The sequence below is a fragment of the Trachypithecus francoisi genome, unplaced genomic scaffold (genome assembly GCF_009764315.1).
Source record: "Trachypithecus francoisi isolate TF-2019V2 unplaced genomic scaffold, Tfra_2.0 Lachesis_group20, whole genome shotgun sequence".
Taxonomy (NCBI): domain Eukaryota; kingdom Metazoa; phylum Chordata; class Mammalia; order Primates; family Cercopithecidae; genus Trachypithecus; species Trachypithecus francoisi.
Genome location: NW_022681466.1, coordinates 32235227 through 32260758, shown reverse-complemented (window position 1 = coordinate 32260758; position 25532 = coordinate 32235227). Strand labels below are relative to the sequence as shown.

Genomic DNA, 25532 nt, shown 5'->3' with positions numbered 1-25532 from the left:
TTTGAGACAGAGTCTCACACTGTCACCCGGGCTGGAGTGCAGTGGCATGATCTCGGCTCACTGCAATGTCTGCCTCCTGGGTTCGAGAGATTCTTCTGCCTCAGCTCTTCTGCCTCAGCCTCCCGAGTAGCTGGGATGACAGGCGCCCACTACCATGCTCAGCTAATTTTTTGCATTTTTAGTAGAGACGGGGTTTCATCATGTTGGTCGGGCTGGTCTCAAACTCCCGACCTCGTGATTTGCCCGCCTCGGCCTCCCAAAGTGCTGGGATTACAGGCGTGAGCCACCACGCCCGTCCCCGACTCTCTTTCATCTGTCTCCCACTCACTACTTGCACCAAGTAATCATCAACCCTTCATGGTAACAGCCCCTCCATCAGATTCTTCCTTCCTGGAAACATCAATGGTCACACAAAAGTCCCACAAAGAAGAAAGGCCCATCACCTAGGCTGCAGAAGGTATGTGGCCTTGCAGCAAATCAAATCCCACTTTGCCAGTAACTCAACTTAGGAAGACAACACAAAGTGGAGGAAGAAATGGAAGCAGCATAAACAAATTCAATCTATTCCATCTCCTATTTATTTTATGCAAAGTTTTCCTGGTCCTTATTAATGCCAGCTTTTCCTCCGCCATTTAATCTCTGCTTCCATTTCATTCTTAGAGGCCTGTGATTATTCTAATTCAGCATTTGGATGACTTCATTTCCGCTCAAGTACACCCAGGTCAACTTGGATAGAAAAGAAAGAGGAGGAGAAGAAAAATAATCAGCTAAAAGCTATTAAATATCATCCGTGTGCCTCACGATTGGTTTTAAAGGCAGTGGTGAGGTTAGCAACAGTCAGAAACTCAACCCTTCGGCCTCTTCCTGCATATCAACATTTTTTTCTGGGGCTCTCACTAATACGGCTTCGAATGTAAATAAAGTACAGATTGGCAGCCCACTTTTAGCTAATTCACAAATACCAAGTCTGAATATACGGGGCTGTAAAAATTTAGAGGGTGGTAACTCGACAAATCCGGCCAGTCTACAGAGAGACTATTTCTAAGAGGACAAAAGAAGAAAACAAAGAAGGAAAATGGAAGAAAAATAAAAGCATACAGGACCTGTATAAGGGGGTATCCTACTGATGGTGGGGGGCAGGCGGGAATCTCCATATCAATGTTCACTCCACCGAACAACAGAGTTCGATTTCAATGCCAAGTCTAAATGAACTGTGCTTTCTCTTCCATAAGAACCACCCCTTGCACCCACTGGCACAAGCTTGAACCATGATTTCTGGTACACTTTCAGTTCCCACTGAACTACATCTAAGGAGAAAAAGGCTTTATTTTCTCATGCTAACAACTCCATTGTAAGTGACGTCTTCAGAGGGCCCAGGAGGACTCTGGGAAGGTGAGCTGGTGGAAGGACTTCATACCCACCCCCGCCCCTACCCACACAGGGCTCATTAACTCCTTTGTGCCCAAGGGCTCCCCGACCGCTGGGTCTCCTCTCCTTGCCCCAGCAGAAAAAGTAAATACAGCTAAATCATACCAGGAAATGCGGTCAAACAGCAAAGCTGAAGTTTGAGCCTTGTTCTTCTATTGAGCCTTGTTCCTCTACCTACTATGCAAATGCACGTGGCATTTGATAAGCATAATCTCAAAGTTTTCCCAGCTTGCTACCCAGAAGGCATCCTATTCTTCTATTTGTATATTTTAAAACACTGTTAACAGAGCAATAATACTGTCTGATACCTTTGCCTAACAACAGCTGGCTATATTTTATATACTAAGAGGGAAATGGGAAGTTTTCCTAGAAACCCACTATCTATTTCAGGATCTCCTTTTTGAAGCAAAAATACGAAAATTTAAGGGAAGTGACGTTAGGGTGCTCAATCTTTAGAACTCGGTAACCTCCACTGGCTTCAGCCGAAATCAGTCTACGGAGGAAAAGTTTACCAGGAAAACACAAAGCTGTTCAGCAGGAGGGTCTACCTGCAACCCCCCGGGATCATATTACTCATGGGTAAGGCTTGTTTGCCTCTGCCACCTGGCCTAGAAGGTGGAGGAGGCAGATGAAGCAGGATTCTCCTGTCTACGCACTGTGCTGTTTCCCACTGAGCAGCCTGGCCAGGGGTCAAGGGGCAAATAAAGTCCCCTCCCCTTATGACACACTTCTAGAGGGAGAAGCTGACACAAACCAGGCAGAAAATTAATAAAACATGGGGACAGTGTTGGCTTTGTTCTGGGCCATTAGAGGAAGAAAATTTAAACACAAAAGTAGCCTTCAGCCAGGGAAGAGAGAGCACATGGTCCTTCCTGGTCCAGCCTACAATTGTCGTTGAAGAAGGTCTGAAGAGCAACACCCAGGCTCTCCAGAGAAAGGTGGAGCAGAGGACGGGGTGAGGCCCGGGAGGCTGACCACTCCCCGGGCAACCCACCTGCACAAACCACTTCAGAGGACGAAGCCTCATGGGAGCTCAGATGTCCACAAAGGACACATAAGACTTTTGTTTTCCAGGCCTCCTCTGAGAGAACCACACGGCACAGAGCTCTGTTTATCTATGACACACATTTAAAGCAAGAAAACACTACCTGAGGATCACAGTCCACTCTCAGGCTTATTTATCTTCTCACAGATCTCATGCCTTTTAAATTTCAAAGGGCTTTATGAGATTTTTATTCCAGGTATGACTCTCCTCACACATACCAGGTATGACTCTCCTCACACACACAGTATCAAAAGGGGCATCTGAATGGGGGCCATGAATGCAGCTTCGCACCTGCACAGAAAACCCTGGAGCTGGGAAGTCACAGGCACTCAGCACTTCTCGGTCCGCACTCTCCAACGATCGCCCACACTGGCTGGATAAACGGGAAGGTCTCATTACATTAAAAAACCATTTCACTCCTGTTTTCTTTTTTCTTCCCCCAAAAAGCTTTCACGCACCGCTCCCCGGAGCTCAAGTTAACTTTTATGGGCCCCCACACAGCCCCAATCCGACGCAAAGGGCTCCAAGGATCCTTTAACCTGGTTTCCACAGGGATCTCCCACTTTGACGAGACCTCAAGAGCCGTTAACTTTCCACGCCGCTTCCTGGAAGGCCTTTTCCTCCGGGCCACCACAGTGAGGGGCTGGCACAGGAAGGGGTTAAAGCCCTCATGTCAAACCACAAACTCGGGCACTGGCCCAGAAGGGACATGGGAACCAGAGCAGCCCGTGATAAAGGCCGGATTGTAGCAGCCCACTGAATTGGAAATGACTTGTAGGCCTAATGAAACAGAACTTTGGCAGTAACACAGAATGAAAGGAATGGCACAATAAAAGGCAGGAACAAAGGGTGCAGAGTCGTTTCAGCTTAGCAAAATAAGCTCACTTTGTTGTTGGGGAAAGCCAAAGCCGATTAGGATAAACCAATGACTAAGCATAAGTCTTCCAAACTAATTACACAGTTCACCATGTGAAGTATAATTGGAAGCCTCCAAATGCGGGCTGCTTTGCTTTCACAGGAGTTCTAGAAAGTGAGAATTACCTAGCGAGCTCGGCACTGAGCTGCTCTATCATTGCCGGGAACAGCTGAAAGGTGCGGAACCGCTCCATCCGGGACGAAGCCGAGAATTCATTAAGTTTAAAGGCCTCTTTTTGATCTCCGAAATCCTATAAGTGAGAATTTAAGCAACCGGTACTTGAAGGAGGGGCCTGAAGGGGAGAAGGAGGAAGCCCGTGTATGTGGAGTGTCTTTGATCCAGTGCGTTTTAATTACCAGGCTGGGCTCTTCCGGGTGACTCTGCCGGGAGAACAGTGCAGAACAGGCTGCCTCGTCTTCAGGGTCTGCACGGGCATATCTGGAGCATCATTTACCTGCCATTTTTTGGAATGGCCTATATACATCATTCCTGTGTGTATGAAATCAGGAACACAGATAACGTCCACTAAGAAACCCAGGACAGTAAAACAAATTACTGTACATCACCGTTTTTGACAAATGAACAAAATCTGCTCCTTCTGAGAAAGAGGCTGCTTGGTGGTAAAGTGGGAGGTGGGGCTTATAAACAGGAAAAAGGGGTGAGGGGTAGGTTGTACACAAACAAGTGACTATCCAGGCTTTCCTCAGCATGGGCTGTGTGATCTTGGAGAACTTCCTCACCTTTCTCAACATCAGCCTCATCACCTACATAATAGATTTGCCAACCATCTCACTTGACATCCTTGAGAAGCACATTGTAAAATGCATCAGAAAGCTTAGCACCAGTAACTCCAATTCAGAAACAGCACACAGTAAAAGGATCTTCATAGTAAAACCTGGACCTCAAAAATTCCGAGTTTCGGCCGGGCGCGGTGGCTCAAGCCTGTAATCCCAGCACTTTGGGAGGCCGAGACGGGCGGATCACAAGGTCAGGAGATCGAGACCACCCTGGCTAACACGGTGAAACCCCGTCTCTACTAAAGAATACAAAAAACTAGCCGGGCGATGAGGCAGGCGCCTGTAGTCCCAGCTACTTGGGAGGCGGAGGCAGGAGAATGGCGTAAATCCGGGAGGCGGAGCTTGCAGTGAGCTGAGATCCGGCCACCGCACTCCAGCCTGGGCAACAGAGCCAGACTCCGTCTCAAAAAAAAAAAAAAAAAAAAAAAAATTCCGAGTTTCATTAATTACATCTAGCCGGTGAAATACGGAGATGGAAATACTATAACAGTTTTTCTGGCTCTTACTCATAGGATGAAGTTCCAGTTTATAAATAGTGGCTTTTTCCAAATAAAGAATCCCTTCACAGTCCCTGCGTCATGAAGTCCCAAAATAAACTCTAACATGGTTTAGACTGCTGATTATATACCGTGCTTATTACTACTGACAATGTATTATTTTGGTTATAGCCTATAGATACCTTAGATTATAATCTATCCATCCTATTAATGTTTGAATACTTTACTACATTACTGACTTTTCAAGCTTAAAACTAACCTTAGGAATCATTCAGTCCAGGGGTCGGCAAACTATGGTCCACAGACCAAATCTGGTTCATCACCTGTTTTTGTAAATAAAGTTTTATTGGCACACAGCTACATGCATCTGTTTACCTGCTGGCGATGGCTGCTTTCATCCTACAAGAGCAGAAGTGAGTAGCTGCAACAAGGACTACACGGATTGCAAAGCTGCAAATATTTACTATCTGGCCCTTTTTATGTTTTCCAACCCCTTTCCTGAGAAGAGAAACTGAGGCCAGCAAAGGAACAACCTGTCAAGCTGTCCCGAGGAAGTCAGTCCACTGTCAGGCCCAGCATGAAGCCCTGGAGTATCTGCTGCCTTACCCTTCTCCAAGGTCAGACAACACCGGAACATCTACCTGGAGGTGGGAGTGGCCATCCTCACCCCTGGGTAGCTCATGGTGACGTGTGGATTCTGCCAACGTGTTAGCTGTTAACCTCAGTTGGCAGAGTCCTTACGCCAGTGGCCATGCCTCAGTTGGCAGAGTCCTTACGCCAGTGGCCATGCTTCGTGACCTCATCTTAAATATAAACAAGTAACGATGTCTCTAACCTGGGGGAAGAGGGGGTGAATTTTCTGGGAGGAAGGTGGAAGAAAAACACAAAAGAGTTTACAAGCCTCCAATTTAAGTTATTTAAAGCTCCCGGTGTGTCATTCTGTACCCACTCCACTTACAGTAATGACATATTTAAACTCCCTTAGCTCAGCCCCTTGATAACAGTCTTACCCATCTTGATTGCCACCTGAAATAAACAGTTGAAGCAGCTGCCACCTCGGGCACGGTGGGATGGGGAGGAGAGGAATGACGGCAAGGAGACCTAAAAAGAGAGTGGTACACCTTGCATGGAGGCTGTGAAAGGAAAGTTCTAGACTTGGAGGAAAAGGAAGTAGCGTGTAAATTCTAGCTCTTACACTGTCTTACCTGGGTGACCTCTGCGGACACTCAGCCTCCCTGGCCCTGACTGTCTACCTTCACCAAATGGACTGGATGATACCAATATCTGTTGCACAGGTAAAAAGAGGTGATGAATGTCCAGGTCCCCAGCACTCCGGGGCACACGGAAGGGCACAATATCTTCCTGTCCTTTGCCTCCTGCTCACCCTCAGTCCATCTTGGGGACTGATCAGCAGTGGGAACAGGGTGGAGAGTTCAGATGCTGTTATCAGACAAGCCTGGAGGGGGAGTTCACACCCAGCTCTACCTCCTGGAGGGCTGTGACCCTGAGTCCAAGAGACAATCCCACCAAGACCCCACTTAACAGTCTGCAACCTGGGGAATAACACTACCAGCCCCCCAGAGAAAAATTAAATGAGATAATGTGAATAAATGGCCTGGCCTAGTATCCCACACTTTGCACTCACTATAAATAACGAAATTACATCTCATTAAATTGCAGTCGGTTAAAGATAGTCCAAAACAATTTCACACAGTTAGAAATGTGTGTCCACAGGGGTGTGCACATGTGTGTGAATATACTTCATGCAAGTGTGTGTGTGCACATTAATTCTGTTTCCTGCAACGAGAACATAAAGCACCGAAGGGGAGAGGCAGTCTGTCAATTTACTTGTTACCTCCTTTCACAACCACTGGATTTACTCACTGTACTGCTCCCAAGGCCCAGCAGCAGAGTCTCCCTGACTTTGATCATTCTGGATTCAAATAAGTTACACCAGAATCCTGAGAGGTGGTGAGTCCTGCCCAAGGGGACACATACAGTAACACCAGCCACCAGCCAAATGAGAAATAAGCTATTCTGAAGACAGACACAAATAATGCACAGAGCCTATGTATGAAAAAAAAAAGCTACTAAAATATGAGCATTGAAGAGCATTATGACTTTGACACATTCAAAAGCCTCCTTAGTCTTTTAATAAAACACTTGATAAGTCTGCACATCCCGCCAGAGTCCACAAACATTACTGCAAAATTAACTGGGCAGCTTCAGACCCGGCAAGTGCCATGCCAGGGAAGATGGTTTGTGACTGCTTCTCAGACAAAAGGACAACTGTTCTAAGGGCAGCAATGGTGGCCACTGTGGGCATGGCCAAAGCTTGCAGTGTATCTTACTGCAGGCATACTGGGTCACAATGACAAGTGTTAATGAAAAACAACAGAGAGAGAAGCAGAAATAGAGAAAGGAAGAAAGAGAGAGAGAGAAAGAAACCAAGGCTTGGGGACGTGCAGAGATGTGCTACGTGTTGGCAAGTAGAAGCCTGTTTGGAATACTCTAAAAGCCCATCTGGGCAGCACCGACTTTCCTGACACAAATAGGCCCACGAGATTCCAAGGCAGGTTATGGCTCGAAAAAGAAATCCCACTTCAAGTTTGCAAACACTACCCCTGGACTTGTTTTAAAAGCAGAAAGATACCAAACAGGGCTCATCCTCCAGAGCTTTCCATTATGCAAGCCGGACCTGTCTCGTTTAATTACTTCCAATCCCTCTCCCTAGGCAGGGTGGGGCTGGGGGCTGGACAAATCCCCCTGACTGCTTTAAATCAGTCTGGGAGAGAGAAGTGCTGTAACGTACACAGTCATCAGCACACTTGGCTATTCTTTAGACCCAGCCAGAATGAATCCATCCCCAGCGGACAACACCAGGAAGGGCCATGGAGGAGGCCTTTTCAAAACCAACCTGGAAGGGCAGCTCAGAGCCACTCAGAATGCAAGGCTGGGCTGGAGGAGGCTGGCTTTCTCTTTGTTGCATGGTCTCCTATCCAGGCAGAAATTAATACCAGAGACAAGAACATCTCCATTTTGAGGCTGAATAAAGGTCATGGCCCTCATCCCAGACAGTAGTTCACAAAGGTCACACCTGGGGACAGGGTCATAGCTGCCCATCACCCTGGGCAAACCAACAGCACAGAACCTTCAGCCTGGCCAGTGGGCGGCTGTGCCTTTGTACCCATGGCAAACACGACAGCCATCGTGGGAGGAACAAGTGACGGAGCTTGGCATGGGCACTGTGTCTTCTCAGGACGCCTCAGCAGCTCTCTCCCACGTCAGCCCTTCAGCAAGGAAGACCCAGACCTGTGCAGGAGGGGACTATTCCAGACCTGGGCTCCCACGCAATATCCACAATTACTCAAAGACGCAGGACACAGCCTCCTTGAATCTGCCGTTTCCACAGGAGCCAGAGGAGGGTGGTATACACAAAAGCCAACAAGGGTCAGCCCCACTAAGGCAACAGGGCCATCTAAGGAATGTGTCATCCTCAGCAAGAACCCACTCTCAAGGCACCATCTCCCTTCACCCACTAGAAAGAGGCCAAATTAAACACATCACCCATGGTGACCTGTCCTATCTATCTGTCTGACTCTCTCTATCATACACACACCTTCTCACACTCCGTTTCCTGGCTGCTGGGGGGCTCTTGGGTTGGTCCCAGTCTGTTCCAGAAGCAGAACCCAGGGGATAATTTTACTGCTGTCTCCACAGACATTCAAGTCAGAGAATGCTGACAGGTACCGGCCTCGCATCTTTTCTGAGTCTCCTTGGGCATTTGACAGGGGAGGGTTCAGCTGCAAAGGGCCCCAGGGAGTCTCAGCGCTCAATGCATTTTCCAAACAGGCACAGAAGGGAGAAGCCCAGCACCAACCTGCAGGCCTCTAGCAGCTTCTGTGGGAGCTCCTGCCCTGCAAGTCACAGCCCCACATCCCTCCCCAGGCACCGTCACCACCAGCTCCCGGCCCAGGCCCCACGTGGCAGCAAACGCCAGCAAAACTGCTCTAAAAGGCCACTCTGTCTGCTCCTGCCAGCACGTGGGACATCACACCAAATGCAAGCCAGACTCTTCTATCTCAGCTTCTGCTGAATTTCACTTAAATCATGATGGCCAGGTTCAAGGACAAGGTTCTTGAGGACACAGCTGTAGCAGGGGCGGGGGCCACGGCAGCCTCTTCTTAGGACTGACGAGACTACTTCTGGCATGTGCCATCCAACCCCATCCAGCGCTTACCTTGCCAAACTGCTCGAAATATTGCTTTACATCTTCCACTACTGTGTTCGCAGATAACCCGCCTACAAATATTTTCTTTGTTCTTGTGACCATCTGCAAGAAATGACAAGAGAAAGGCATGGGTGAACCAGGTTATCTAAAGCAGTGCTCAAGAGGCTGCTGAAAGAAACCGCTTTCCACATTTCTCTAGGAAGGCAATTTTAGATATATTCAGGCTGCACGACACGGGCGTTTAGATGTCTAAGGATGCTAGAGACAGTCACTCTGCATATCTCAGGCATTCAGATGGCAACCTAAAAGTCTCAGTTTCATACAGACACAGAGACTTCAGAACCTCATTGGCCACAACACACAACTTCATTCTGATGGACTAGCAAAAACAGAAAAATCACATGTCAAGCTATTTTAAAGCTAAGAGATGTCAATAAAACAGACCTAAGTGCATAAAAACTGCTGCCCAGAAACTATCCACAACACCTGTCAACAAGAAATGCACATGATTCAAAACTATGCGCAGACTGTCTACGCTGAGCTGTTTGAGTTAGGTGCTGGTATACGTTTGCAAGCAACACAGACGCTGACCTCGCAACCTGAGGACCATCCTGCAAGCTCTGTCCAGGATTCCTCCTCTTGATTTCCTGTGATTCACCTTGATTCACCCTGCACCCAGTCAAGCCCAGCTAATCCCCAGATCCCTACACCTTTGTTCCTGCAGGTCCTTCTCCTCGGGGGTGCCTCTCCACTCCTAAACCTAACTACCGCAAATTGTCACCTTCCTCCAGGATCCAGCACATTTCTCCAAAACTCAAAATAGTTATTTATCATTCCAGCCAGGAGCTAGTCCACCCTTTTCTGAAATCCCCTAACAGTGCCTCTATATCTCTGTCTTAGCACTCACTGCTCTCCACCTTGTGTGAAGTTACTTCCTCCTCCAGACAATAAGCTCTTGACTCCTCTACAAATCCTCCACCAGGCCAGGCACAGCATCAGGCACATAGAAGCCAACACTGAGTGTTTTGTGGATGCACGCGTGAAAAAAATGTGGCCACATTTCTGAATCCCACCAGCTTCAAAGCCAAAGGAGTAGGAAGCTCAATGACATTAACTGCTCAGAGTGGGAACCAAAATCTTACATATAGGAACCAAAAATCAAGAAAATAAATTTCTTTCTAAAGATTGAGTTTAGGCTATGTGCCATTTTAGTTTTACTGTCACAATAAAAAAAAAATAAAAGGAGAATGACATTAACTGTTCAGAGTGGGAAGACAAAATCTTACACGTAGGAGCCAAAATCAAGAAAATAAATTTCTTGATTTCGTTCAAAATCAAGAAAATAAAACTCAGTTCTAAACTGAGTTTAGACTATGTGCCATTTTAGTTTTATGGTCACAATACAAAATTGTAGAATTTGATGGGTGAGGGTCTGACCAGTTTGTTGGCATATAATCAACACACAATGTCATCTGTGTCTACTGCAACTCAATGTGATGTAGGATGCTGAAGCACAGGAGCCATGGCTGCCTGGATCAGTCATCACAGAGGCTCCCGGCACATCTGCTGAGTGAATGAGTGAACCAACCCACCTCAACAGGAGCCTGAGGTGAGTGACACCAGGGGGCACAGTGGTTACTGGCAGACTGTGCTGTAGGGTACTGGAAATTCAGCTCCTGGGTCTAACTCTGGGTGTGACCCTGGGCAGGACTCGCTTCCTCCTATGTATGAGTTTTCTGCAGCATGAGATGCTGGGCCAGGGCTCCAAGGTCCCACCTAATGCCCAATTCCAATGAATCCATGAGCACCATAGCCATGATGCAGAGAGGCTGGCAGACTTCAGGGAGCTCTTCCTTTAGCTTAGTAGCTCCCACAGAAGACACAGGCCACCACAGCCTGCTGGTTGACTCCAAACTTAAATATCCTTGTCATAGACCGTCCACAGAGGACGTTGTTCTAACAACTCAGTATACCATGTACTCCCTACTTCCTCCTACCTATTAGAACGAAGCAGTGGCTTGCTCGTGTGTTTAAAGCTGGGATTGACTGTTTTTTCACCTCTTTTCAGATGAATGGGGGATTAGATGAGCTGGTGCATGTGAAAAACTCTATGAAGATCCTACAACTGTGCACAGCACTGAGCTCCAAGTACCTCTCATGACCTGGTAGGCCTCTTATGCTCACTCATTATTGTCCATCTCCCTTCTCACCCATTCCTTAAGTCTCCCTGGTAAATCAAGGTCACTTGAATGGCAAAATTCCATCAAGCCCTTTCCAGATTTAAATCTCTCCCTACACTCATGAATCACCAAATTTTACTAAGCTAACTTTCCTAATGTATTCATTCAACAGATACATTAAGTGCAAGGTGCTGGAGCTTACATTCTAATAGAATGTGGAATGTAATCCACTATAAAACGAAGATATAATGATTAGCCTACCATACAAGGTTCCTGTTAGGAGTAAATTAAGTAACATACGCCCAAGTGTCTAGCAGGGCACTGTGTAGTCACTAAATAAATGGCTACTGTAACTGAATCCCAAGTCAGTTACTAGATTCATCTGTCAAGCTCAGAACTGAACACGCAGCGAAAAGACACATTACACAAAAATGTGCCTTTGAAAGGGCATCTCTTACTGCCCTATTGTCTTCCACTATAATTTCAAAAACACTTTCCTGCATCTCTACATGCTTTTAGATGGGGCAAAGATTCCCAATAGTTTAATTGTAGATTTTTCATTCCTTTTTTTCCCTTACCCCAGCCAAGTAATTAAATATCTGTAAAGAAACACTAATGTGATCTACCAACATGTACTAGTAGAGTTCTCAACTTGAAGAAACTCTAGAGAGCCATACTATAACCTGAACCCCACGGTCTCATTTACACACTGTTGAGAGTCAGGCGGGTATACAGCAGTCCTGTCTATATTCCAAACGTTCATGTGGACCCAGAGAATTCAACAAACAACATGTCTTCATTCCAAATAACAGAAGTCAACAGATTGTTCATTCCCCAGTAACTGGTGAAACGAAAATATCTCTTCATACACCCTCCACCGTTGCCTTATAGCCATAAACCTGCCTAGGCAGAGCCCTAAACACGGAGGCAGCCATCCAGCTATAACTCTACACAGTCCCCAAAAAGCCTTCAAAATACTTTTTTTTAAAAAAGAAGGATGAGAAATTCCAGGTCCCAGACAATGCACCAAAACGTCCAAGTTACTAAAACATCCTCCTCCTCAGCAAACACTGAAAGAAAGTGTTTTAATCAAAACCTTCCAAACGTGAAAAGGCCAGTGGAAACATGGGCAACCCTTGGTTAGCTGCTCACCAGTGTCTCGGCTTTAGGAGAAGGGAGCACAGCTGCAGGGGCGACAGGGCTGGGCGCAGTGACCTCTCCCGCCAGGGGCGTGCTGGGGGAAATGGAAGTGATTTACTTTGAGAATCCTGCCAGCATGACTGCCAAATGGACTGTGGCCTGCTCCACAATTTACATTCTGGTGAGGGACATGGGAGGCAGAGGACCCTAGACTCACACATTCTTCTCTCGGTCTCCTTGCCATCTCCATGGCTACTGAGGAGGGCAGGAAGGGGCTGGGGCTGGGATGTTGTGTCCTGACTCTCAGTGGGGCTAAATGGAGGTCCTCTAATTCCCATCAATACTATGCAAGGTTTCTATGGACACGTGAGGGTGCACGCACATGTACATGCACATGCATGGGTGTGTGTTTGGATCAACTCCAGTCCCACTCCTTGAGTCTTGGCCTCTATTTGCCTAAGGAACCATTCAGTATCCCCGTAGCTTTAACCCTGGATACAGTGAGCTGGACAAGGTTCCTAGGACCCCGGGCTCTATATTCCTTTTGGGTTATTAAAAAAAAAAAAAAAAAATCCTCTTTACTCACTGAAGACAGAGCCACCTGTTTTCCTCCTATGATCGGCCCTTCAGGTAGCTGTTTCCTAGCCTGCAGCCTTAACACCAGTAGAGTACCCATACAGGGTACAAGGAAGCAGTCACTGCATCCCAAAATGCTCAGATGGCCCCACTCAGCTCCACAGTGAACCGAGATGGAGAGCCACCCATCTGTTTCAGGGAGCTCAGTCCAAAATCCATTAGGAAACTGATCTTAAATTTCCTTTGCTTAGAGTTTCTAGTGGAGAGGTTGCAGATAACATTTGGGTATGTGAGTGCTTCCCACCATTAGAGACACCAGATACCTACCCGACAGCCTTGCACCATGTGGGGACAGCCCCCTCTCCCAGCAGGCACCCCTCCTTTTATGGTTTAAGGTGTCACTCTGGGAAGCAGGAGGTGTGCACGTGTGCGTGTGCGCGCTCTTGCCCGTGTGCACAAAGGGCAGTGGGGAGTGTTCAGGCTCTCACAAATCATTGCTGGAAAGTTCTGCATCTAGACCTGTAATTTAACTAAACACCGCTGCTCTCCACATACCCCTTGGCTCCATAAAGAAAACCCCAGCACCCATTCCAGTTCGGAAAATTGCTGTTTACACGTAAGAACTGGCCAAAGCCAGTACTAACCAGAGCTGCAAAGAGCACTCCACCTCCCTGCCTCTAAACAGAGAGCTGGCTTTTTATGTTTAAAAAATTCCCTTTTAAAAAATGTGTTTCTATCAGAAATGGTCACTAGGAACGGGGCCACTGTTTGTATTTTTATAAAATAGGATAAAGCAAATGGGGTGTGTGTGTGTGTGTGTGTGTGTGGTATGTGTGCTGTGTGTGTTTTGTGTGTGTGTTGAAGGCAGAGTGGGATAAGGGGAGGTTAGAAAAGAGAAACTACTTTTAAAAATGAGATTAAAGGGAAAACTTAATTCCAACAGCACTGGCCTAAAGATATTCGTTATCACACAAGGAAAACAAAAACAAAACAAACACCAAAAAAACACAAATATTTCTTAATCCGAACAAATACATGAAAAGGCAGGAAATGGCTCTGGAGAGCCTTAAATGAGTATGAGAGAGGCCCACAGAAATTAAATTAGCTCTGGCTATTATCATGTTCCTTAAAAGAGTTCAAATTTCCCATGATGAAAAAATGTAAGCCATCTTCACTCCCCAAGAACACAAGCTTGTCTGCAGATGATGCCTCATCTGTGGGAACCCCAAGGTGGAGAAAGCCCAGGAAAGGTGTTAAAATGCTAGCAGTGGGTAGGATGCTGTAAACCTTCTAGTTCATCCTCCCCACTGTGCAGATGGAAAAGTCAAGTCCCAGTGAGATGACTCGTGTGCTAGTTAAGGCAAGGCAGCTAGTTAGGAGGACAGCTTTCCCAGGCTCAGACAAGCGCTCTGTCTGTTACCCCATCCTGTCCAGGGACATTGAAGAACGAAAGTGCTCACAACATTCAGAACCCAGGATGAAATCCTATGTATCTGCCAATATGGCAGTCTTCTCCTATCAGTCTGCATTTGAGAATTAAGTCCAATCTTTGCATGGCAGACCCTCAAGCAGGGCTGCCTGAGATCACAGAACTCCTAAACTCCAAGGCTCCATTCCCCAAGGTGTTTCATTTAAGGGACCTGCCCTCTAAAATCCCTACTTCTCCCCATATTTTTCCCATCCTCCCTCACCCTCACAACTGCCAATACTACCATTCTTGCCACCACCAACTCCACCACCATCATCCTCAGGGCCACCCTCCTGCCACCTTCATCACTACCATAACTACTATCACCATCACATCTGAATCCAGTGGCAAACTGACTTAGCTTGCAAAATCAGAACACAGGTCAGGTATTGGGGCATCTTCTCCAAGTGTTTCAAGGATCACATGTGGAAAAGAGACTGGGGTGGATCAAATAGAGTCCCTCCAAAATTCATGTCCATCCAGAATTTCAGAAAGTGACCTTATTTGGAAACAGGGTCTTTACAGATGTAATTAGTTAAGAATCTTGAGACAAAGTCATCCTGGACGTACGGTAAGCCCTAAATCCAATAACGGGTGTCCTTCCAAGAAGAGGACAAACAGACACAGAAAGAAGGTGGCCATGTGCAGACGAAGGCAGAGCCTTGCGTGATGGGTCTGCAAACCAAGAATTGCTGGCCACCAGTGGAAGCCAGGAGAGAGGTATGGGACAGTTTTTCCCACAGAGGCCCCAGAGGGAACCAGTCCTGCTGACACCTTGATTTCAGACTTCTGGACTCCTGAACTATAATAGACTATATTTCTATTTCTTCTTCTTCTTTTTTTTTTTTTTCTTTTTGAGACGGACTCTTCCTCTGTCGCCCAGGCCCAGGCTGGAGTGCGGTGGCGCGAGCTCGGCTCACTGCAAGCTCCGCCTCCCGGGTTCACGCCATTCTCCTGCCTCAGCCTCGCAAGCAGCTGGGACTACAGGCGCCCGCCACCTCGCCCGCCTAATTTTTTGTATTTTTAGCAGAGACGGGGTTTCAGAGTGTTAGCCAGGATGGTCTCGATCTCCTGACCTCGTGATCCTCCCACCTCGACCTCCCGAAGTGCTGGGATTACAGGCATAAGCCACTGCGCCTGGCCTACTTCTAGTTCTTAAACCAATCAGTGTGTGGTAATTTGTTACAGCTGTGCCACAAAACTAATACAGAGATCTATTTGGGATAAGCCCAAGGACACCAGTGCCTTGACCTCACCTTTTTTTGGTGACAGCAGAGCCAGAGTCCACATGCAAACTCTATCAATTAAGGAGGAGGAGGACATCACACCCACCCAAGCAAGGCAAGTCACCAGCAGAGGCCACGGGGAGTACATCTCTGCCTTAAATGGTCAAATGACACCTGTCTTGAAGTGAGGAATGGGAAGGACAAAGCCACCTGTAAGGAGAAGCAACCCAAAAGTGACACAAGGATTCAAGTTCCTCTGATAAAACACATGATGAAACTAAGGCCAGGGTTTATACAAGGGCAGGCTCCTGCCTAATAAAATCTGAGCTATTGAGATATGCTTTTCCCCTATGGAAAAGCCCTTTTCCTGGTGTCTGCTTCCATGGCTAGAATACTCTGCCCTCACTATAGATCATCTGTGGGCCAGGCCTGAGCTATGCCTTTCCCATGAGGTGCCTGACTTAGTCATGTCAATCTTACGACAGGTCCCAGCCACTCTTCCACAGATAAGGAAACCAAGGCTCAGAAATGTTAAGCATCCAAAATCAAACAGGACTATGGAGTGACAAATGGAGAATCCAAATCTTGCCCTTCCTATCCACTGCTCTAATGCCTTCATTTGCTACTGTGTCATCTTCTTTCTTTCCATAAGAAAAACACAATTGGAAAAAGGGGAGGATTGAGGGCACTATGAGGAGCAGGTATATCTTCACCTTTTCTAATTTTGCAGCAAAGATGCAAAAATGACAAGCCAGATCTTCCTGATGAAAATTTAAAATGGTGCAGCTACTTTGAGAACAGTCTGGCAGCTCCACAAATGATTAAACATAGCATTCATTACCAGGCTGGGCATGGTGGCTCCCACCTGTAATCCCAGCACTTTGGGAGGCCAAGGCAGGTGGATCACCTGAGGTCAGGAGTTTGAGAACAGCCTGGCCAACATGGCAAAACCCCATCTCTACTAAAACTACAAACATTAGCTGGGCATGGTGGTGCATGTCTGTAATCCCAGCTACTCAGGAAGCTGAGGCAGGAGAGTCACTTGAACCCGGGAGGCGGAGGTTACAGCGAGCCAAGATCGCACCATTGCACTCCAGCCTGAGTGAAAAGAGTGAAACTACATCTCAAAAATAAAAAATAAATAAATAAATAAATATAGCATTACCATATGATCCAGCAATTCTGCTCCTTAGTATATGCCCAAGATAAATTAAAACCTATGTCCACCCAAAAACTTTTATACAAGTGTTCATGGCAGTAATAGCCAAAAAATGGAACAACCCAAATATCCATCAACAGACAAATGGATAAACAAAATGTGGTACATCCATAAATAGAATATTATTCAACTGTAAAAAGGAATGAGGCACTGACACATGCTGCAGCACGGATGAACCTCGAAAGCATTATGCCAAGTGAAAGCAGCAAGACACAGAACACCACATATCACAGGCTGGGTATCCCTTATCTGAAATGCCTGGAACCAGAAGTGTTTCAGATTTCAAATGTTGTTGGATTTTGGAATATGTGCATTATACTCAATAGTTCAGCATCTCTAATTCAAAAATCCAAAATCTGAAATGCTCCAATGAGCATTTCCCGTGAGCACCATGACAGCACTCAAAACGTTTCAGATTTTTAAGCATTCTGGATTTTAGATTTTCAGATTAGGGATCTTCAACCTGTATTTGATTCCATCCTTATGAAAGTCCATAATAGGGAAATCTGTAGAGACACGTAAATTAGTGGTTGCACAGAGCTGGGGGAGAGGAAGGGAGTGTTGGCTAAAGGGTATGTGGTTTCTTTTTGAGGAAATAAAAACACTCTAAAATTGACTGTGGTGATGGGTGCACATATCTGTAAATATACTAAAATCCATTGAATTGCACGATTTTAAATGAATGAATTATATAGTATTTGAATTATATCTAAATAAAGCTGTCAAAAAAATGACAGGCCAGAGAGATCCCTAAGCCAAGAGTCTGAATGCAAAAATGACTTAAAATAAACCCATGTGTCCAAGAAAGTGTGCCTCCCACCATTCCCACCGCTTCATCCCTCATCTAATTCCACAGGCCTCAGGTCACCCACAGTTGACCACCAGAAAAAGGTATAACAATATTTTACGTTGCTGATTGCTAAAATTAATTTAACTTCAGAGGAAACTAATTACAAATATAACCCCAAATGTTTCTCTGAGCTCTCCCTCCCTGTATATAGCTATTAGCCAGAGAGCACCAGGGTTCAAGCACAATTTGGCATTCCCTCTAAATAGCCTTAAAATTGAAAGGAAAAAAATAGTCCTTGTCTATATGGGGCTGGAATATAATTTCCACACAATTATACAACATAGGGCACAACGTTACCTCTGATTAGAACAACAGAAACTCACCTACAGGAGAATGTGATCTTGTAATGAAATGATCAGGATGCTTCAGCTGGGAGCTAAGGTTCCCCACCCTCATCTCAGAGCTCTCTACCTGGCTCCCTCCCAGGCTAATTTAAAAAATACTGCTTCCTCTTATCCTAGGGAAAAAGCCACAGCCACAGGGGTGACCTGTCCACAGATTAGTATCAGAGAGTAATATCCTAAACAGTAGCACTGAGCCCTATTGGGGACTGGGGGAGGTAACAGACAAAGGTAGAGAGATGAGGGCTGCCTTGGAAAGCACAGGAAATTAAGGATCATGATCCCTGCATCAACTGCTGCGGAGAGAGGTGGCTGGCGAGCCGTCATTCGGATCCCAGGCATCCAGGCTGCTCTGCGTCCGCAGGCGGTTTCTCCATCATTCCATCCCTCTGGGAACCCGTGCCCCCCAGGGCTCACCACAGGGCGATTCAGACCCACTATAGGGAAGACCCCAAAGACTTTCTCAAGTGTTTGAATGATTACCAATACACTGATGCAATTAAAACCCATAATCTTTTACAACAGTGGTATTAAGCAAAATTAAGTAAGAAACCTTCACTGTTGTTGAATCTGCGAGGAAGTCGTGCATTTCTGCATAACAAAAGAGGCCCCTCTAAAGCCCCAGCATGGGAAAGGCAGTCAAAGCAGATTCTTAATAAACCTCAGAAAGAGGTGGGAAAGAAAGAGCCAGACGGGATGGCGGGGCTGGTATGAACTCAGTCTTTTCCATCTGTGCCTGTCACTCCAGCAGCGGGAGCCCGAGTCGCCCACCCAGGGTGGAATTCTTCTGAAGATGCATAGATGACTCACGGTGAGGGGCAGGGCCCTAGAAATGATGGCATGATGGTCTCAGGGCCCCATGACTAAAGCACGGGCCCAAGGTCATTCTGCCTACAGAAATGATACAAATACAACAATAATAGGAAGTTTGCATTTTCAAGCACATCTGTGTATACTGAGACACGCTAAATAACTGACCCTGGTTTCTCAGATGAGGTTGGGTCAAGTCTCTTAACAGTTCTGAGCCTCACTTTCTCCATTCTATAGAACAGGCCTAGGACCCTGGCTGAAATAACACAAGCTGAAACAACAAATGTGAAATTGTAACCCTGAGAACACCATCCACACAAAGGTTCTGTCTCCGGCAGCACAAACCTTTCTCCCAGCTTCTCCTCCTGGCTGGAATCTCCTCAGCGCCTATTTCCAGGCTGAGAAATGCCTGAGGCTCTTCACATCGGCTGTGCTCAGGGTAAAAGAAGCCATACCAAGTCCAGGCTGCAGGATTTAGGAACACACAACCTTGGTGATAAGCTCAGAGCTCCCAAATTGCTCTTTTCCCAAAACATTTCTGTTTATCTCAATAGCAACCAGGGAAAATGGTTTCTACACAAAAGTTGAGCATCTCAAAGTTCCCTGTAAACAGAAGTAAACAGCCACCCGCTGATCTATCATCTTGGGGAACCTCTGAGTCCTTCACCATGACATTTGGGAAATATCACAGACAGGCTGAGAAACCATGTTAGTAGGAAGGGCCAAGACTACAGACCCTCCGATACACAACAACTTAAGGAAAACCAAGCTTCAGAGGGAAGCCAGACCAAGAGAGGATTTCCAGAGCCCATCCCTCCAGTAAACGGGGAGTCACCTGCCAGTACAAGGCCTGTTCTCATCAGCAACAGTCTGACCTGCTCTTCTTAGGAGAGAATGCGCAAAAACTTTGCTGGTAGGCAGGTTCTAAAGCCAAGTTAACCCCATCCCCCAAACCCTCCAGTTGATTTCATGAAAAGAACAAATGGCAGCCTCAACCCTTAGCCTTGATTACCTTCATTACCATATTTCAGATGTACATGGCAATCAGTTTCTGATGAGCAAGTTTTACCTAATCCACACACTGACACTCCTGTAGTGCAGAGGTTTTCAATTCTGGCTGCACATTCGCATGGCCTTGGTGCAGGGGTGGGGGTTGTTAAAACTTACTGATACCTGGGTCCCACCCTCAGGGATCTCATTGGTTCAAGGCAAGGCCTGGGCATCAGTATTTTTAAACATGCCGCAGAACATTCTAATATGCAGCCAGAGCTCTGTAAGAAGCTGCTTCTGCCATCTAACGGGAAAAATGGCAAGGATGGAGGCCTCAACAAAAGCCAACTTTTTTGGGATAGGGTCTCGCTCTGTCGCCCAGGCCAGAGGCCAGTGGCATGATTATAGCTCACTGCAGCCTTAACTCCTGAGCTCCAGTAATCCTCCCATCTCAGCCTCCTTAGTAGAAGAGACTACAAGCACACACCACCACATTTGTTTTTTTTGTTTTTTTTTTTTTCGTAAAGACAGGGTCTGGCTATGTTACCCAGGCTGGTCTCCAGCTCCTGGCTTCAAGTGATCCTCCTGCCTCAGCCTCCCAAAGGGCTGGGATTACAGGATTGAACCACCATGTCCAGCCTTCAGATTCTTTTTCATTAAAACCCTCCCTGAGCATGAGGGGTGAAGAGCCACAGAAGAGGAGAAGGAGCCTGGGATTTGAACGAGAAACTGCTGGGCTTGAGTCCTAGCTGGGTAATTTTAGGCAAACTATGCATCAAGTGGGGGCAATACCTATATGTCACAGAGCTGCTGTAAGCATCAAATTATTTTACTGCACCTGGCACATAGTAGGTGTTGAAAAAAGGTTTGCCGAGTCCTGAGAAAGACTAAGAGGGTAAGAAAAGAAATGGCAGCAGAGTGTCTCCAGTGGCAAGCCGTGTTCATTAATCCACTCTCTCATCAAACCTGTTGTGAGGACCCACTATGTGCCAAGCACTGCATGAGACCTCATCTCTGCTCCAAAGATGCTTACATTCAAGTAAGAGTCCGTGTTATTTCTAGCACGGTAGAGCTTTAAGAGCACAGGGCTGGGCATGACCTGCCGCTTAAAGGTTAGCAAGGGAGAGCCAGGAAGAAAGGGGAGAAGGGCCTATGGAGCCTGTCTGTCAGAAGGACTGTTAGTGGTCCCAAAAGACTGCAGCACAAGACATTGTGGGATACAAGGAGGATAGGCCAGGCCCAATGGGAAGGCTGAATCTCTATGGGGTTTAAACAGGAGAGTGACTTTTCAATCCAGCTTTTGAAAAGAAGAGCAGGGGGGCTGGGCACGGTGGTTCACGCCTGTAATCCCAGCACTTTGGGAGGCTGAGGTGGGTGGATCATAAGGTCAGGAGTTTGAGACCAGCCTGGCCAATATGGTGAAACCCTGTCTCTACTAAAAATACAAAAATCAGCCGGGTGTGGTAGCGCACGCCTATGGTCCCAGCTACTTGGGAGGCTGAGACAGAAGAATTGCTTGAATCTGGGAGGCGGAGATTGCAGTGAGCTGAGATCGCGCCACTGCACTCCAGCCTGGGTGACAGAGTGAGACTCCATATCAAAAAAAAAAAAAGAAGAAGAAGAAGAGCAGGGGCCAGGCACGGTAGCTCACACCTGTAATCTCAGCACTCTGGGAAGCCGAGGCAGGTGGATCACTTGAGATCAGGAGTTTGAGACCAGCCTGGCCAACACGGCGAAATCCCATCTCTACTAAAAATACAAAAATTAGCCAGGCATGGTGGTGCACATCTGTAATCCCAGCTACTCGGGAGGCTGAGGCATGAGAATTGCTTGAACCCGGGAGGCAGAGGTTGCAGTGAGCCAAGTTGGCGCCATTGCACTCCAGCCTGGGTGACAAAGCAAGACATCTCCAAAAAAGAAAAAAGAAGAGCAGGGCCACCGGGTGAGGAGCCTGGGTGATCTTAACACTTAGATGTTGGCAAGGAAGTGAAGAAAAAGGCATGAACCAGGAGCAAGACACCTGCACAGCAGTCCTAAGCAACCCACATGCAGGCTGGGATTAGCTCCCCCACCAGCAGGTCCCTTCTTGCCCAGCTATTCTACTGTTCCAGAAACATCCCAGGAGCAGGAGAGCAAGTGGGGGCAGGTGGGGAAGCGATAAGCACATTGCACCCTGGGCACAGTGGTCTTTGGAAACACACTCAGCCATCTGTTAAGTCATAAATTATACCTATCAAGAAAAAAAGTCAAATTCCCCCCAGCACAGATATGCTGATCTGGCCCCTTCCATCCTCCACAAGTAACTTCCTTTGAGGGAAAAGGGGGAAACCCAAAGAAGGGCTTGTAGTAAAAGAGAGAGGCCAAAATCATCGTCAGCAAGTCTCTCTGCCTTTTATTGAATATCTCACCCTCTAAAGATGGAAGATGATTTTTCTAAGCCCAAGACGGCCATAGAGGCTGAAAAGAGCAGCATATTTGAAGATTTTGGAATGGGAAAGCCAGGTTCCAATCCCAGTGCCCTGAGCAGGCTGAAAGAGTGGAAAGAGGACAAACTCAGGCAACCTGATCCTGTCATGCATTTTACTAAGTGATCACTACAAGTGACTAAGCTTCTCTAAACTTGTTCCTTCTTCTACAAAATGGGAGTAAAAGAGAAAACACATGAAACATGCTTATTTGGAATGGACTGGAATGACAGGCACACAATTAAGTCCCTCTTCCCCCTCCCCACCACCTTCCCTTCCCCACTAGTGACTTCACCTCTGTCTGTTCATCTGTGAATGGGGATCAAACCTTCCCTGCCTGCTTTACAGGCTAAACAACAGAAGGAAAAGCACTTGGAAAAGTCATGACACACACTCTGTAAATTAAATACTAATTATTATGAATTCTACTACCCTTGATTTCTCAGACACCACCCTGAATCGATCCATCTCCAGCCCATCAACTTCCAATGGTTAGAGATGCTCCAGCAAAATGATATGCTATCTCAACACAAGGCAGTGTCTCTATCTGCCTTAACCTAGGTAGCTCCTGTAAAGAGTAACAGACTGTTGCACATTAGGAAGATCACTCTCTATGAGATAAAGCTGGCCATGCCTCGGAGGTGATATTTCTCTGCTGCACCAACATCCTAATCCATCCGTGCTCTCCACATGCCAGGAACATATTTCTATAAATCCTCACATAAAAGAAAACTTATTTTCCAGAGGGATAAACAGAAGAGAAAAGGAAACAACAGTCGCAGCAAAAATATCACCAATCAAACAGAACTCAGTCGGCCAGGAACTTTACTAAATGTGTAGTGTTACAGATGTTTCATAGCCGTGATGTCTGTTCTATTTAAAACGCTTGCACTAGGCCAACCAAACAATGAAAAAGAAAAAAGGAAAAGATATATTCCCCAATGCGCCCAACCCAGCTAACTGGTCTGGGCTGGCTGTTTATTGAGGCAAAGAGGCAACTGGGGACCTGTAGCTGTCGGCCAGAACATGGAGGGCTCATTTTGTAGTCCACCCTGGAGAGCTGTCAAATCAGACACATGGCCCAGCAAATGCCATGTGGCTCTCTCTGAAGGGCACTTCTGCCTGGAAGCCCAGGGTCTTCTAAGGGGAAATTGCCCTGCACCTGGCAAGCATTTAACAAAATCTGGTTCCCTTCCCTCTAGGAAGAAAAATCTGTACTATTAAACTTCATTTGTCCAGCAACACTTAATCATTCCCTCCACAAACATTTGTTGAGTGTCTGCTACATACAAGGTACTGGGCTAGGGACTCCTAGTCAAATCAGCTGCCATCAGGATGCCCCTCAGAAAGTGTGCTTCATAAGGGAGGGCCATGGTCAATGCACCCTCCAGCATGGAAGCTTCAGAAGGGAGGGCTGTGGTCAATGCACCCTCCAGCATGGAAGCTTCAGAAGGGAGGGCTGTGGTCAATGCACCCTCCAGCATGGAAGCTTCAGAAGGGAGGGCTGTGGTCAATGCACCCTCCAGCATGGAAGCTTCAGAAGGGAGGGCTGTGGTCAATGCACCCTCCAGCATGGAAGCTTCAGAAGGGAGGGCTGTGGTCAATGCACCCTCCAGCATGGAAGCTTCAGAAGGGAGGGCTGTGGTCAATGCACCCTCCAGCATGGAAGCTTCAGAAGGGAGGGCTGTGGTCAATGCACCCTCCAGCATGGAAGCTTCAGAAGGGAGGGCTGTGGTCAATGCACCCTCCAGCATGGAAGCTTCAGAAGGGAGGGCCACGGTCAATATCCCCTCCAGAATGGAAACTTCAGAAGGGAGGGCCATGGTCAATATCCCCTCCAGAATGGAAGCTTCAGAAGGGAGGGCCGTGGTCAATATCCCCTCCAGAATGGAAGCTTCAGAAGGGAGGGCCATGGTCAATGTCCCCTCCAGAATAGAAGCTTCAGAAGGGAGGGTCGTGGTCAGTGTCCCCTCCAGAACAGAAGTTTCAGAAGGGAGGGCTGTGGTCAATGTCCCCTCCGGCATGAAAGCTTCAGAAGGGAGGACCATGGTCAATGCACCCTCCAGAATGGAAGCTTCAGAAGGGTCGTGGTCAATATACCCTCTAGAATGGAAGTTAAGGACTTGCATCTGTTTGGTGCACCCCTGCATTCCTAGTGCCTAAAAGAATGCCTAGCACATGGTAGGCATTCAATAAATATGGGTTGGACAAGTGCAGGATGAATGTTCCCTACTCTGAATTACTCTGTGGATATTCTAGGTTCCTGGACACCCTACTTGTTTTCTCTCTTTCCCCTCAGGTAATCCCAAACACTCCTTGCTGCTAAGCTGGGCACAAGCACTAAGAAGATAAAAGCCTTTGTTCCTACGAAGAACAGCTGGCCAAAGTTCTGTTCAGCAGCCACTGAGGACCCAAGCAGAAAGTGCCACAATCAGAAGATGATGTTAGAAGATGAAGTTAGAACATCAGAAGATGAAGTTAGATGAAGTCAGACAAACCCTTCCAGGCTACTTGGACACACACAGCTGGTGATTCGGTAGGGGCATCTTTACATATAAAAAAGATCATTGGTGAGTCTTAACAAGAAATCAGTCAAAAGGGCAAGTAAAATAGGGAAGGGCCAGAAACCACCGACATTCATAGATTCTAAGACAATTTCCATTGCCTGTACTACCTACCCCTGATTGATTCCAAGCGACATCAACCATTAATGAGCACCTAACAGGTACTGGGATCCCAAACTGCATGATTTCGTTCTGTGCCTTGATGATCTCCCAGAGGCCTAACACATACCACGGCATGGGTGTGCAAAAGAGACAGGCATAATAAAATGGTTACCCGAAGCGGCTAAATTTGAGGGTAATTTGTTCCACAGCAACAATAACTATAACACAGAAGTCAGGCCAGTCAGGGAAATATGATGAACTCTGTCAGCAGAGTCAGGGCAGGTTTGAAAGAGGAGATGCTTGGCTAGGGTTTGAAATGATGAGCAGCAGGAGCTTTCTGTTTGTTTGTTTTTTGTTTTTTGAGACAGAGTTCTGCTCTTGTTGCCCAGGGTGGGGTGCAATGACACTATCTCAGCTCACTGCAACCTCCAACTCCTGGGTTCAAGTGATTGTCCTGCCTCAGCCTCCCGAGTAGCTGGGATTACAGGCGTGTGCCACCAGGCCTGACTGATTTTTTGTATTTTTAGTAGAGATGGGGTTTCACCATGTTGGCCAGGCTGGTCTCGACTGAGCAGGAGCTTTTCAGGAAGACAAGAGAGAAGGGCAGACAGAATCACAGCAGCATAGAATATCATTGTTTGTTTCAGGCACTAAACTTTTGGATTGCTAAAAATCAAGTGAAAACGA

The 25532-nt window shown here is 46.8% G+C and overlaps 1 protein-coding gene across 9 annotated transcripts in view; it reads right to left on the bottom strand.

Annotated features, from left to right (window-relative positions):
- Nucleotides 1-25532, bottom strand: part of MSI2 (musashi RNA binding protein 2) — a 429302-nt gene that overhangs the window by 274849 nt on the left and 128921 nt on the right. For 8 of the 9 annotated variants that reach the window (XR_004430686.1, XM_033183607.1, XM_033183612.1 and 5 more), the window contains exon 6: nucleotides 8924-9016. The exons of the other annotated variant lie outside the window; for it this stretch is intronic. Coding sequence is in view for 7 of the 8 variants with exons in the window: in XM_033183607.1 (XP_033039498.1) it covers nucleotides 8924-9016 (93 nt within the window). In the remaining variant the exon portion in view is untranslated. The remainder of the gene's footprint in view (nucleotides 1-8923; nucleotides 9017-25532) is intronic. 9 annotated transcript variants of the gene reach the window in all.